The following is a 14,803-nucleotide window of genomic DNA, read 5'->3' as shown; positions in this document are numbered from 1 at the left end:
GGTTGGGGGGCCAGACCAGCCTCCGTGCTCCAGGCTTGTGGAGCCTTGTTCTAGGCCCTGTCTGGCTCCCAGGGCTGGGTTCTCCGGACTGCCCCCAAGGATGAGCTCAGCTGCCTAATTGTGGCCGAGAATGGAGGTTCACCCTACCCCGGGGCTGCGGCTCCAACGCCACCTTTGTTTCCCAACAGACAATGGGCTGCTGAGAGGCCACCTGTCCAGGCCAGGCGCTGGCAGGGGATGGGGCCCGGGGGATGCACTCGGCATGTCCAGCCTGAGCCCCAGGCCCTGGGCGGCCGGTACGGAAATAAATTACATGGCTGGGGTTTTGGCTCTGACTTCAAGGGCCGGGGGCCCAGCCCCGTTTTAGCCTGGCTATAAAGAGCTGCCTGGGGTCTCTGTCCAGACCAGACCCTGCTCCTGACTTGTGGACACCATGGCTGCCACCACCACCAGCATCCGCCAGTTCTCAACCTCCGGCTCCGTCAAGGGCCTGTGTGTGCCGGGTGGGGGGTTCTCTCGGGTGTCCTCGGTTCGTGTGGGGGGTGCCTGCCGGGCCCCCAGCCTCCTGGGAGCCGGCAGCTGTGGCAACATGTCGGTCACCTCATCCCGCTTCTCGGCGGGCTTGGGGGGCGGCTACGGCGGGGGCTACACCTGCAGCCTGGGCGGGGGCTTCGGCTCCGGCTCCGGCTTCGGCGCGGGCTTCGGCTCCAGCTTCGGCGCGGGCTTCGGCTCCGGCTTTGGTGCCGCGGACGCCCTGCTGGGGGGCAGCGAGAAGGAGACCATGCAGAACCTCAACGACCGGCTGGCCTCCTACCTGGACAAGGTGCGTGCCCTGGAGGAGGCCAACGCCGACCTGGAGGTGAAGATCCGGGACTGGTACCAGAAGCAGGGGCCGGGGCCCGCCCGCGACTACAGCCCCTACTTCAAGACCATCGAGGACCTGAGGAACAAGGTGTGTGGGCCAGCCAGCTCCCTGCCCTCTGCCTTGTGTCCTTACTACCTGCTTCTGACTCCCTCCCTCCCAACTTTGGACCTTTTCCAACATTTCTTCTCTTCCCTGGGTCTCCATCATTCATTGGTTCCTTCCTTCATTCACTTTCTCACTGGCATGACCATGGAAAGTCACTCTGGGGGTCCCTGAGGGAAGGAGCTATGTCTTCCTGCTCAGACTGGAAGCTCCCAAGGGAAGGGATTAAGTGAGTCTGAAGGAGAACACAACACATACCCACATGCTCATGACCTCTAAGAGCACGGCCTTGGCATTCTGTGAACGGGGTGCCTGGGTCTTCTGCACGAGACCCGCCCCGGAGGGTCCTTTGGTGCTGCAGCCCGCGCCACCCCGAGGCAGGTGAGAGCTAAAAGAAATGCCGGGATGTTTAGGGGAGGCCAGGCTGGGGCCTGCTCTTTCCTGGTAGGGAGCCAGGTCTGGTGCTGCCCTGTGAGGGGCTTTCTCTGCTCCTTCCTGGGACCTCGGCCAGGAAGGGAATTCCTGCAATTGCCCCCTGGAAGCAGAACGACTGGGAGTGCCAGATCAGATATGGGCCTTGGTCTGAGCAGCAGGGAACCCAGGGGAGCCCTGGTGAGTCAGCGTTCCAAGCTTCGGGGTCAGCCAGCTCCTCACCACAACCCCCCTGTGCCTGAGCATCAGGCCTCCGCCCCTCTGAGTCACTGCGCCCCTTGGGGGTTTTCACAAGGGCCCCTTGCTAGGCCCAATCAGCCTCCTGAGCAGGGAGGTGGGTAGGAGACGGGTCTGTAGGCCACTGAGGCCAAGGATGGGTAACAAATTGGCCCTTGGGCTCACTCTGGAAATGGAGACCCAGGGCCCCGAGACTTCACAGGGCCCCGAAGGGGACTCCGAGGCCCAGAACGAGGCCATTGGAGCTACTTTTTGGCTGCTGAGGCTGCTTCCTCTTACACCTTCTGCACATCAGCCCTCAGCCTTAAAAGCTTCCAGATTCTTCCCAGCTCCTCTGCCACCTCCACTAAGACCTCCTCTCTCCTCCCTCTGGGCAGCATTTAGGGGCCTCCCTCTCCTTCCGCCCACGTGGCTCTGGAGTACAGCCTCTCAGCTTTTCTGACGATAACAGTGACAGCAGCAGTAATAATAACTGACCTTCTGCCCCCTCCAGAGCCCCTTCCCTGCTCTCATTTCAACCACTCAGGTGACCCTGGGGGAAGAGAGAACTTTGCTTTAGGTTTGAGGTGGGGCTGGTCATAATCTTGTTAGTTAATTAATTAATTAATTAATTGCCTAATTAAACCAATGTTTCTTGGGGGCTGACTCTGGGCCAGGTACTTTGCCCAGGGCTAGGGATTCCGAAGAGAGTGATACAGATATGGCCTTGTCCCCCTGGAGCTGAGTCCAGTGGAGGAAATGACCAAAAAAGTTGTGGAGAAAATCACAGTTGGGAGAAGTGTTGTGAAGGAGATGGGCAGGGTGGAGGTGTGACCGGAAGGAGGGACACACATGGGGTGTGTGGAGGAGGGCTTCCTGGAGGAGGGGGCAACCGAGCCTAGAGGTGATCTCAGTTGGGGAAGAGAGAGTGAGGTCCACGGGAATATTATGGGTCTCTCCTGACCTCATGGTTACCTGTGCCTGGGCACTGCGCCCCCACCACTCTGTGGGCCCTCTCGCAGGGTGCCCCGAGGGGGAGATTGCGGGGCCCTCATCTCCTCTATCTGGTCCACTCTCCAAAAGGGCTGCAAGAAGGGTGTTGCGGGGCCTTCCCAGGGTGCTTGCTCACCCAGCCCACTGTGCCTCCCAGATCCTGGCGGCCACCATCGACAATGCCAGCTTGGTGCTGCAGATCGACAACGCCCGTCTGGCAGCTGATGACTTCCGCAACAAGTGAGCCTGCGCCTCCAGGGCTGTCCCCGGGGGCGGGTGTTGGGCCCGGCTCTGCACACCAGAGCTCTCTGTGCGTACAAGGGGGTGTCCTGGGGCGCTCCTTGGCTCATGCCTCCACCCTTTCCAGGTACGAGACTGAGCTGAACCTGCGGATGACCGTGGAGGCCGACACCAATGGCCTGCGCAGGGTGCTGGATGAGCTGACCCTGGCCAGGGCCGACCTGGAGATGCAGATCGAGAATCTCAAAGAGGAGCTGGCCTTCCTGAAGAAGAACCACGAGGAGGTGAGGCTGTCCTGGAAGTGTAGGAGAAACTCACCTGGGAACAAGCAAGGCTGGGGCTCCCAAATCTTCCTGGGCCAAGGCCATGCTCTCAGTCTAGTTCTGGCCCTGAACCTGGGAGACCCTCAGGGGGCCCTGCACGAGGCCTGGAGGACCCTCTCCCCCCAAAGATACTTCCCTTGTCCCTCAAGGCACGACCTATTGAATGGTGGCAGTTAACTATCTGATGAGCAAATCAGTCTAAGAACACGCATGCTAATTACTCTAATTAATTGTAATAGTGATAGTCATAACAACAACCAAAATCTGCTCAGCACATTACAAGTGATTCATGGCAATTATCTCAGCTGATACTGACAGTGGCCCTGGGAGAAGGGTGCTCTTTCCTTCCCTCACCAGTGAAGAGACTGAGGCTCAGAGAGGTGAAGGGATTTATCCAGAGCAGCACAGGTCTTTCTGACCCATAGCCACACCCACGTCTGACGCCACCGCTTTGCCACCTTCTCCCACCTCCCTTTTTCAGAGAGTCTTGGAGTCCTACAGACCCTAAGGCTCAGCCCAAGGGTCAGGATCCCAGACCCTGTAGGGGGACTAATGAGCCTCCGGCTTCCTTCTGGGCCAACCTCTGGGCTGGCCCACGCTAGGGGAGTCTAATCTTGGAGAAGCAGGAGCCCAGAAAGCGTCTCCACTTGGCTTTGAGGCTGGTCATACAGATTGCGTCCCCGCCCCAGCAGATTAACATCTCCTAGCAAGTTCTTGTTCTGCAGATGCCAGCCCGGGACTGCTTCCCCTGTGCGGTTGGGGGCAGGGGACGAGGTGGGTGGTCAGGGAGGTGAGTGAGGCTGTCCCGGCTCATCCCCTGATGGGCTGGGGAGTTACCATCTCTCCTCGCCCCACACACATTGGAACTGGGCAAAGTCCATCTCTGAGTGAGAGTTGGGGGAGATGGTCCATATTCACAGCCCTGCATGTTCAAGACAGGATCACATCCACCACCATCTTCAAGGGGAGGAGCCGTTGGGCTGTCTGTCTGTGTCTGTCGGTCATTGGTACCCATCTCCCTGAGGGAGAGAGGCCCGGCCCCAGGGTCTCTCCCTGGGATGGCCCTGGTGAGCTCCTGTTCTGCTCTTGCCCAGGAAATGAACGCTCTGAGAGGCCAGGTGGGCGGGGACGTCAGCGTGGAGATGGACGCCGCCCCCGGCGTGGACCTGAGCCGCATCCTGAACGAGATGCGCGACCAGTACGAGAAGATGGCGGAGAAGAACCGCAAGGACGCTGAGGACTGGTTCTTCAGCAAGGTGGGTGGCCGTGCGTGAGCAAGTGTGAACTTGCTCCATACGTGTGCTGGGTCCTGAGAACAGGCTGGAAAACTTGTAGATCACAGCTGTCCCAGCTGGAAGGACCTTTGGAAACCAGTTGGACCCACTGCTCATGTCCAGATGCAGATTGTGGGGCTCAGAGGGGCCTCAGGCTCACACAAGCCATGCTGCGGCCCGGGGAACGGATCCAGGGCCCGTCATCCCTGTCTGGGGCTTCCCCCAGCATATTTGTAGGTATGCGTGTGTTTGGATGAATACCTCATGCCCTTAGTAAACACACACCTAGCAGCTACAGTACCCAGGACAGTAACAGGCACAAAGAGAGTAAAAGCTGTTTTTGCGCAGTGCTCAGTAGGACTATTGAATGCAAAGCACGGTGCGTCCACTGAGTCCCAGGGTGGGCACAGAGGGTGTCTGTGTGTGGGTGTGTTTGCAGCCCCCAGAGCCAGGGAGGGGCTGGGGGAGCAGGTCGGGGAGGTCAGGGCTCGGAGGTGGACCCTGTCCTCTGCCCCACCTCTGCAAGCCTTCTCAAGCCCCTGTGCACCACCCCCCCAACCTTCCAGACGGAGGAGCTGAACCGTGAGGTGGCCACCAACACCGAGGCCCTGCAGAGCAGCAGGACGGAGATCACAGAGCTCCGCCGCTCCGTGCAGAATCTGGAGATTGAGCTGCAGTCCCAGCTCAGCATGGTAGGGCCTCCGACCCCCTCCCTGGCCTGTACCTGTCACCCCAGGGTGGGCCCAGCCTCCTAGACTTCCATTCGGAGGACCCGAAATCCCCACCCAGCCTGTCACTTCACATGGGTCCCTCTCTGCCTCTGTTACTGCCCCATGGTGCTGGCGGCACCCGCAAACCCACGCGGATGCGTCCCCCTTCTGGGTGCTGCGCCCTGGAGAAGGGTCCCAGCTGGGTCTCACCCAGCCACCCGTGCTTTGGCCCACAGAAAGCATCGCTGGAGGGCAGCCTGGCGGAGACCGAGGCCCGCTACGGGGCCCAGCTGGCCCAGTTGCAGGGGCTCATCAGCAACATCGAGCAGCAGCTCTGTGAGCTCCGCTGTGACATGGAGCGCCAGAACAACGAGTACCAGGTACTGCTGGACGTGAAGACACGGCTGGAGCAAGAGATCGCCACCTACCGCCACCTGCTGGAGGGCGAGGACGCCCAGTGAGTGGGGGCACTGGGGCACACGCTTGGGTCGGTCGGGGGGCGGCTGCATCCAGGCAGGGACGTTTGTGCTGGGGAGGTGCAGAGGTCTGCAGGAGGTGACACTGGCAGATACTGGCAGGGGTCCCGCTGTGAGGAGCATTGAAGGCCGAATGAAAGCGTCTGGACTAGACGGTGTGGGAAACGGGGAGCCACGGAGGGATTTTGCACAGAGGAGTGGTACTATCATCGAGATGTCTTAGAACGTTCGCTCTGGCTGCATAGGGAGAAATGCATCAGAAGGGCCCTGGTGGGGGCAGGGAGACCTGTCAGGAGGCAGGAGCAGGGAGTCGGGCCAGAGAAGCCCTGCTGTAAGGCGGGGGTGGAGGGCAGGGAGAGGCAGGTGGTGTGTGGAGAGGATGTGTTGTAGTTAAAAACAGCAGGGCTAGATGCCTGGACGTGGGGGCGAGCGTGGCTCCCTGGCGGGACGCAACACGTGTTGAGTGAGCCCACGAAGGAGCGGAGGACGATGACCCTGGGTCTCTGGTTCTGATGACTGGCTGGTGATGCCATTACCCGGGATGGGATAAGGAGCCGGGTGGGTGGTGATCTGGCTTGGAGCTGGGAGGGTACATCCGGGCCCCAGTGTAAAGGGGCTGAGAATGTCCTGGGATCTCCATGCTAAGTCACACATTCCAGCTTTTTGCTCCCTGACGATGGCAAAGCGCACCTATAGTCTAACCACTCTCTCTCCCGCTTTAAGAGAGTCTGTTTGTTGGGCCCTTTGGGATATGGAAAAACCACTTGCTCAGCTTCTCCTTGTAAATCCCTGGTTAGCCACAAAGTGCCTCTGGGCCTCCTGTGGGGGTGTCCCCTTTCCTTAGTCCTGCCCACGGGGCCAATGCCCTTTGACCCTTGTGGTATTCTCAGCTGTGATTTCTCTCTGGTTTGCTGGGACCTCTCTCCCCTCACCCTAGTCCTCCCCAGCCGCTCCTTCTCCACGGGGCCGGGCTCCTGGCCCGCACCCCTGCACTGACAGGTCTCCCTCTCCCTCCCTGCAGCCTGGCCACCCAGTACTCCTCTTCCCTGATCTCACAGCCCACCCGGGAAGGTAAGAGCCTGCCCTGTCTGGCCCGAAGGGAGTGGGGAGAGGCCGGGGACCCGTCTGTGCGGGAGACTGGGGAAGGGGCTCGGGCCTGAGATTTCCTGTGCCCCCTCCTCCACCGCCTGCAGCCACAGTGACCACCCGCCAGGTGCGCACCATTATGGAGGAAGTCCAGGATGGCAAGGTGGTCTCCTCCCGCGAGCAGGTCCACCGCTCCACACACTGAGGCCCCTTTCCACCTGTGACAGCCCAGCCTCGAGGGTCACGGGGGAGCCATCGCCTTGGGCTCCCAGCATGCTAGTGCCGCACCCTGAGTGCCCATCTGGGCCACCAGCCAAGAGCTGTTGCCTTTCTGTATCTGTTTCCTGCAGCCCCTCACCGAGGGTCCTCCTAGAATTGCCCCAGTGTCTGCTATTAAAGCTTTGCCTGAAGTTCAATGCCTCGTGTGATCTGGTCCAGTCATTGGCTTGGGGCGGTGTGTGCTGAGGGACGGGGGAGGAGGACAGTTTGAGGGCTTGGGTGACACTTGTCACCTGCAAACCTGTTCTGTCCGCCTCATCCAGGCCTGGGGGGCTCCCGGGAGGCCAGAGGGAAGAAGGCAGGAGACTGAGGGCAAAGGGATGGGGGAGCACATCGAGATGGGAAAGTTTCTAAGAATCAGCCCGTGGGTCCCCATGGGCTGGTCCGCGGGAGGGCCCCATAGACTTCCTGGGGAACCACACCCCTTCTAGAGAACTCCCTGCCTCAGCCTGGGGCAGGTCTGGGTTCAAGATCAGGGGGAGAAGGGCTGGGCAGGGGGGGCTTTCTAAAGGCACGGTCCAAGGTGTTGATGGGCGAGAGGGGGTGGCGGTGGCACGGCCAGCCCAGGAAACCAGCTTGGCCCAGCTCGGGGAGTCTGTGGGGCGGGGTGGCTGCTGTGTGTGTGAGCGTGGGGGGCGTCCTGTTTGCTCGCTCTGGTGGCTTGGCAGCTGCCGGGCTGTTGGGGAATCTCTCTCAGCTGCTAGGAGGGGATGTCTGGGCCTGCCTGGGAAGTGGAAGCCATCAGCAATCTGGGACACGGCCACATTCCATTCAGCGAGCCTGCCGGGACCCCGGGATCCAGGGCTGGGCTGAGGGCGGTGGGCAGGGCGGGTGGGGGCCCCATGAGAGGACTGGGGTGGGCTTTTGGGGGAGGCTTCGGGGTGGGAAGGACTCGCTGGGGGTTCTCAGGAAGACCCTTAGGCAGTGTCCTTTATATTTCCATCTGGCCGGCACTTGAGGTGGCTGCCCCTCACCTCACCCTGAGGCCTCTTTGGGTACAGGGGGGATAAGGAGAGTGGCCAGGGGCACGGCCGTCCTTTCACAGGGATGGTCTCCCCCCACCCCCCCACCCCCGGCTCGCCACTTAAGCTCTCTACTTAAGCTCTTCCTTGCCCACCCTGGCCCAGGAGGGAGGTGGGGAAAGGTTAGAGGGGCAGGCTGGGTCCCTGGGGTTTCCAGGGATAGGGGCAGTGTGGCCAGATGGAATCACAGCTCCTGGAGCTGGTGCCAGGGCTCTTCAGAGGGCGGGGGCAGCGTGTCGGGGGCTGTGGGAAGTGTTGGGCTCTGTGGCACGCTGGGGATGAAGGAAGCAGGAGCCCTGCCAGCCCGGTTCTGCGGTCAGATGGGCCAGCGGGACACTATCCCTCTCGAAGTTTCCTTATCTGTAAAATGGGGTGGTAACCTGAGAGTCGCTGTGTTGTGTGGTGAGCCTAGTGGGCTTAAGTCCAGTGTCCAAGGTGGGACAGGGTCTCAGTCCTCACCCTCTCCCCAGCACCCAGCCCCGGGCCAAGACTGTGGTGTGGCATGTGGTGAAGGAGACCGGCCATAGGCTGGGGTCTGCCTGGTTCCCTGACCGGTTTCCCTGCCAGACACGGGGGCCCGGTGGGCTGGGCTGGGGTGGCAGCTGCCTGGGAGGGCCCGGTGACGGTGACGTCCTGCTTCTCCTCTTCTCCGTATTAGGTCATGGGAAAGCATAGCTGGAGGGCCTGCCTGAATCACAGGTGACAGGCCTGAGACCAGAGACATGCACTCGCGCAGACACCCAGCACGGGGGTTCGGGGAAATGAGGCAAAGCCCCGATGGTGGGAGGGGAGGGGGCCGGCAGCCACCTGGGAGCTGGCAGGCAGCCAGCAGTGATGAAAGCCCAGGAGAATGGAAACAGAGGAGCGAGCCTGTTGTAATCGCTACGCCCACTTGTCGATCTATAAAGGCGGCGGGCGAGTCCCGGCAGCCACACGCACCTCGGACCTCTCTCCTCTCTCGCCCTCTTGCTCTGTGCCTGCCTGCCACCCGCCGCTGCCACCATGACCACCACCATCCGCCAGTTCACCTCCTCCAGCTCCATCAAGGGCTCCTCTGGCCTGGGGGGCAGCTCGTCCCGCACCTCCTGCCGGCTGTCTGGCAGCCTGGGCCCTGGCTCCTGCAGGCTGGGGTCTGCGGGGGGCCTGGGCAGTGCCCTCGGGGGCAGCAGCTATTCGAGCTGCTACAGCTTTGGCTCTGGCAGTGGTTACGGCGGCAGCTTTGGGGCCGTGGACGGGCTGCTGGCAGGTGGGGAGAAGGCCACCATGCAGAACCTCAACGACCGGCTGGCCTCCTACCTGGACAAGGTGCGCGCCCTGGAGGAGGCCAACACTGAGCTGGAGGTGAAGATCCGGGACTGGTACCAGAAGCAGGCCCCGGGGCCCGCCCGTGACTACAGCCACTACTACCAGACCATCGAGGACCTGAAGAACAAGGTAGGGCCTGCTGGTGGGACAGAACATTTGGGGGGCATAGCCTCTCCTCCCCCCTGTCTGGTATCCTTGACCATGGCCTGGAGTCAGCCTAGGGGGCTGCCACGGGCTCTCAGGGAGCCGAGGACAGCTTGGCTCTGGGTTGGCCTCTGGGAACCCACCTTGGAGCCACTGTGTGGCCCACATTCCCCTTTACGGGGGGGGGGGGGCAGCAGTCTGGGCCAGGGACAAGTGAGCCTCATGGAGCTCCTCTGAGCCTCAGTTTCCTCATCACAGAGCTTGTTGCCGCCACCTCATGTCATTGGAGGATAAGATGAGTGGATGCGCGTAGAGGCTGGGCCCATGGGCTGCCAGATACGTGGGCATCTCTCTTCTTGAAGCAAGAGGGGGATTTTGGGTGATGGTGGGGTGAGGGATCTAGTGAGTTCAAGACGGCACCTGCTGGGAGGGGGAGGTGGAGACAGGGGGCGGGACCTCAGGAAGGCCTCTGTGTGTCTTATTTGGGGATTTTTCTGGTTTCCCCATCCCTCCCACTGTCCCCTCAAGAATGGGGTTCAGCAGACCTCCAAGGGCAGAGCTGCCTGCTGGAGTCTGGGGTTTGGGCCCAACAGGGGTCATGACTTCTGATTTGGAACTACTCATTGGTGAGGGCTCTTGTAAGGGCCTTTTGGGGGAGCCTCTCAGGGGCACCATCTCCTCAATTGTAAAATGAGGGGGTTGTTCACATCTGTTGCTCTGTCTGGGATTCTGGGACAACTTCTGCCCCAGGGGATCTCTCCCATTCCTCTCTTCCCAGCTGGGCACTCCCAGCTGGCTGCCTGCTCTGGTTGAAGGGAGCCTGGCATGGGGGTCCTTGTGGGAGGAGGCAGGTCTGGGGGTGGGGAGAGGAGGCAAGCTTCAGTGCCTCAGACCCCTGCCGGCCCCTCCTCTGCCAACAATTACTGCCTGGTAAAGGTGAGCGGCTGGGCAGGAAGAGAGCCTTCCTGAAGACAGCCACATCCTGGCCTCCAGGCAGGAAGATCCATCTCAAAACCCTGGTCTGGGCTGAGCTACTCCCTACTGACGGCCTTACCACTTTCCCATGTCCCCAGATCCTCACGGCCACCGTGGACAATGCCAACATCCTGCTGCAGATTGACAACGCCCGCCTGGCAGCTGATGACTTCCGCACCAAGTGAGCCCTGGCCAGGGGGCTGGGAGGAACCGGGTCCCCCCCTCCCCACCCCAGGACTGCAGTTGCTATGGCAAGGGCCAGCAGCTGGGGTGGGGGAGTCCACTGCTTAGTCATGGATGTGGCAAATGCAGCAAATTCTGAAGGCCGCTGGGCTTAGGCAGAGAGAGGGAGGCGAGGCAGGAGGCAGAGAAGAGAGAAGCTAGAAGCCCGGTGGGGGTGGGGCTTGGCCTCGCAGGGTCCCAGGGCCCGGAGGCGGCATTCTGCTTCCGCTCCACACCCCCACCTCCATGGTGCCTCACCAGCAGAGGCCGGATGCTGGCCAGGACCTGGGCCTGCGGGTCCAAGCATGGAGACTAAGTCTCTGTTTCCTTTTGCAGGTTTGAGACGGAGCAGGCCCTGCGGGTGAGTGTGGAGGCCGACACCAATGGCCTGCGCAGGGTGTTGGACGAGCTGACCCTGGCCAGGGCCGACCTGGAGATGCAGATCGAAAACCTCAAGGAGGAGCTGGCCTACCTGCGGAAGAACCACGAGGAGGTGAGGTGGTGGGGCAGCAGGTCAAAAAGGCTGCGGAGGGGGTGGCAGGGTTCTGGGGCTGTGCCAGGGCCGGGACCGAGGGAAGAGCACAGAGCAGGTGCTCCAGGGCTGGTCACCTTATGGGGCAGCCCTGTTTGTGGAGCCCTGACCCCTAGTCCCTTCCATGTACCACCTTGTTTCCCTGAATCTGGGGACCCTCCCAGGGTCCGCAGAGGCCCCTTCTCCCCATCCTGGCCTCCCTCAAGAGGACAAGGGGTTAGTGAGGAGGTCTCCTTGTTCTAGCCCAAACCCTTGAACCTGGACCCTATGTGGAAGTTTGGGAATTCAAGGGGATGTCTTAGGTGTACTGGCCTAAGAATTAGATTTTATTTTTGGAGAGCCCTTTGGAGAGTCTAATGGGGGGGGGCATAGAACCTGTCCTTAGGGAACCTCCAGTCTGATGGTGGAGGCAGAGCCCATGCAGAGCAGATGAACAAGAGTCAACAGGAGGGGCAGGGGGTAGAGGCAGAATGAAGGGGGGCTCCTTGGGAGGGGTCTGGAGAGTAAGAGAGCAGGACAGGTCCGCATGCCCACACCCACACCCCCCTCCCCCACAGGAGATGAACGCCCTGCGAGGCCAGGTGGGTGGTGAGATCAATGTGGAGATGGACGCCGCCCCTGGCGTGGACCTGAGCCGAATCCTGTCTGAGATGCGCGACCAGTACGAGAAGATGGCGGAGAAGAACCGCAAGGACGCCGAGGACTGGTTCTTCAGCAAGGTGGGGGCTGCTGCGGGCTGGAGGCCTCTCCCAGCGGATGGGGGGCAAGGACTGAATCCCGACTGATGCCCAGTACCTGGCATCTTGGGGGTGCCCTATCCTCAGTGAGCCACATCGACCCCATGGGATCAGGGTCACCCATTGCATCAACAGGCCAGGAGGTTTCTGGGCTTTGGAAAGTGGGATGCTGGTGAGAAGGCACACTGCCCCCACAGTTAGGTTTGGGAGGGGGCTGAGAGGCCCAGCGGAGATCAGGAAGGTGACCGTGTCCAGGGGAGTTATGGGGGGTGGGGAGAGCCCCAGGTGCCCGTGTGGGCACAGCATGGGCCCTGGGCTGATCATACGGAGGCTGTGGGTGTCATCTGACTTGGAGAAGGGATCCCAAGCTCACGCTGCACTCTCCTGTGTCCTGTCTGCAGACAGAGGAGCTGAACCGCGAGGTGGCCACCAACAGCGAGCTGGTACAGAGCGGCAAGAGCGAGATCTCCGAGCTCCGGCGCACCATGCAGGCCTTGGAGATCGAGCTGCAGTCCCAGCTCAGCATGGTAGGGGAGCTGCCAGGCCTGGGGTGCACCAGGGACCCTGGAGGGGGCACTGACCCCCCTTGCTGACCCCTGAGCCTCCTGCCCTCCTGCAGAAAGCATCCCTGGAAGGTAGCCTGGCTGAGACAGAGAACCGCTACTGCGTGCAGCTGGCCCAGATCCAGGGGCTGATCGGCAGCGTGGAGGAGCAGCTGGCCCAGCTGCGCTGCGAGATGGAGCAGCAGAACCAGGAGTACAAGATCCTGCTGGATGTGAAGACGCGGCTGGAGCAGGAGATCGCCACCTACCGCCGCCTGCTGGAGGGCGAGGATGCCCAGTAAGTGGGGGCGGGGGGCCAGGGGCCAGGGGCTGGGGGTCTGGAGTGGGGGTGGAACTCTCAGACCCAAATCTAATCTCCTCTTTCTCTCTCTCTCTCTTTTTTTTTTCTCCAGCCTGACTCACTACAAGCCCAAAGAACGTAAGGATCTCGGTAGCTGAGGGTGGGGGTGCACGGGGCAGGCAACCCATCTGCTCATTGCTGGGGAGAGTCCCAGGACCTGCAGGGAGTGACGGCTGATCCTCAGTAGGGGTGTGTGTAGAAAGGGACCTGTTAGGGCTCAGGACTGATGCTCAAGGGAATCAGATGAGGGAGACACTAGTCTGATGGGGGCAGGGCAGAGAGATGGTCCTTACCCTAGAGATCCTAGTTTGATTGGGGCAGAACTGGTCCTAGCCCTGGAGACTCTCCTCTGACGGGGAGATTAGGGACATGGTCTCTCGTGGTCTTTGTTCTTGAGAACCTTACAGATAAGCAGTCCTGACCGTGGGATCTGTAGTCTGAAGGGAGAAAGGGACATGGTCCTTGCCTTCTAGATCCCAGTGTGATGGGAAAGATAAGATCCTGGCCCCGGGGAATCTAGTCTAATGGGGGTGATGCGGACCTGGTTCTTGTCTTGGAGATCCCAGTCTGGAGATGAAGGAGACAGGAGCCTAGCCCATGCCCTGGAGACTGCAGAGAAATAGAGATAGACCCCATTGGGTAGCACCCAGTCTTGCAGAAGGACACAGTGGGTCAGGATCAAACCTCCCATCTGGGAAGCTGGACTCCTACAGGGGCACTGCCACAGGGAGGGGATGGGACAGGGAGTGGCAAGAGCAGGAGGGACGAGTGTCTGGATGTGATATTGAGAGGTGAGAAGAGGCAGGGACTGCAAATGGCTGTGGCGGGAGAGCTAGCTCTACTCAGGGAACTGGGGGCTGAGCCAGGGTTTCTCGGCCCCCACCCCACCTCGGAGTGTCTGTCTCCTGCAGCCGTGACCACACGCCAGGTGCGCACCATTGTGGAAGAGGTCCAGGATGGCAAGGTCATCTCCTCCCGCGAGCAGGTCCACCAGACCACCCGCTGAGAACTCTGCTCCTCCTGGCCAGCCCCCCAGGCTCCCCCACTGACCCTGTAGCCTCTGGATTCCCCAGCCTCAACTCCTGGCTTAGTCCCTTTTCCATAACCCCTTGCCTGACCAATAAAGCTTGTTGACTCATATGGAATTCATCCTGATTGTAGCCACTGAGGTGGCCCTAGTGAGCAATGGGTGAACTGGGGGAAAAGTGGACACCAACTGTTGTTGACTTGGAGGTCAAGGGTGATCTAGGATCGGGATAAAGAGTAGGTCTGGGCAGGGCTTAAGGGGGCACTTTGCATCTCCGAAGGGTCAGTGATCCTTGGGAGGGTGGTCCAGGCAGTGCCAGACCCAGGGTCAGGCCAGCATACCCGGGGAGGTCTTAGGTGGCCTCTTCTTGCCCTGTAAGTAGGTTTTCTCATCCATAAATGGCTGAGGAGATGTCAGGTGGGAGTCAGAGTCCTAAAGGATGACGCATTCAGTCAATTGCTCCAAGAGGGACATGCCCTTCTCCAAGAGGGGGCAGGGGGTGGGTGGGACAGGAATCAGGATCCTCCTGGAAGAGGCAGGAGCATAAGGAAGGTGGGGGAGGCAGGCGGGGTGGTTAGGGCCCACGTTCCTTTGTGAGTCTCAGGAAATCCCCCAAAAGGGGTTGTGGGCACCCCTGGGGTACTCCTACTGCCTCACCCCAGGAATATGAACTGTAGTCTAGGCTTCTAGAGAAGGCTGAGGGCCCCAGGCAGGTGTGGGAGAAAGGGTGGGTCCTCTCTCAGGGACGTTTCCTCAAATGGTCAGCTGCTGCTCAGGATGGGGCCCGGGGAGAGTGCCAGGATTGCGGGGGGGGGGGGTGCGTAGAGCAGCACCACCCTCCCCAGGAGCCTGGAGGTGGGGAAGGTGGAGAAGTGCATCCTGGGGAAGGGGGGCAGTCCCTCCCTAGCCACTCCCAGGACCCTCCGGGCTTCAGCCCCTT

At 61.0% G+C, this 14,803-nt stretch overlaps 2 protein-coding genes across 3 annotated transcripts; both read left to right on the top strand.

The window, feature by feature from the left end:
• The first annotated feature begins 254 nt into the window (after positions 1-254).
• Positions 255-7,133, top strand: LOC121044992 (keratin, type I cytoskeletal 42). 2 transcript variants are annotated; one of them, XM_040497532.1, is made up of 8 exons: positions 255-952; positions 2,766-2,848; positions 2,976-3,132; positions 4,266-4,427; positions 5,012-5,137; positions 5,392-5,612; positions 6,653-6,702; positions 6,825-7,133. In XM_040497532.1, exons 1-8 carry the CDS (start codon positions 434-436, stop codon positions 6,920-6,922), a joined length of 1,416 nt encoding a protein of 471 aa, XP_040353466.1. In that variant the 5' UTR covers positions 255-433; the 3' UTR covers positions 6,923-7,133. The 2 variants fall into 2 exon arrangements, with proteins under 2 accessions (XP_040353466.1, XP_040353467.1); XM_040497533.1 differs by lacking the exon at positions 5,012-5,137 and having other exon boundaries at positions 259-952; positions 5,422-5,612.
• Positions 7,134-8,952: 1,819 nt separating this feature from the next.
• On the top strand, positions 8,953-13,976 carry KRT17 (keratin 17). The gene is made up of 8 exons (XM_040497534.1): positions 8,953-9,452; positions 10,541-10,623; positions 11,001-11,157; positions 11,754-11,915; positions 12,335-12,460; positions 12,553-12,773; positions 12,889-12,914; positions 13,748-13,976. The coding sequence occupies exons 1-8, from the start codon at positions 9,021-9,023 to the stop codon at positions 13,840-13,842; spliced, it is 1,302 nt and encodes a 433-aa protein (XP_040353468.1). The 5' UTR covers positions 8,953-9,020; the 3' UTR covers positions 13,843-13,976.
• Positions 13,977-14,803: the final 827 nt, after the last annotated feature.

The sequence above is a fragment of the Herpailurus yagouaroundi genome, unplaced genomic scaffold, assembly GCF_014898765.1.
Source record: "Herpailurus yagouaroundi ecotype Mexico unplaced genomic scaffold, PumYag 189, whole genome shotgun sequence".
NCBI lineage: Eukaryota > Metazoa > Chordata > Mammalia > Carnivora > Felidae > Herpailurus > Herpailurus yagouaroundi.
Note: the sequence above shows the minus strand (reverse complement) of the source record. Positions and strands in the feature narration are given on the sequence as shown.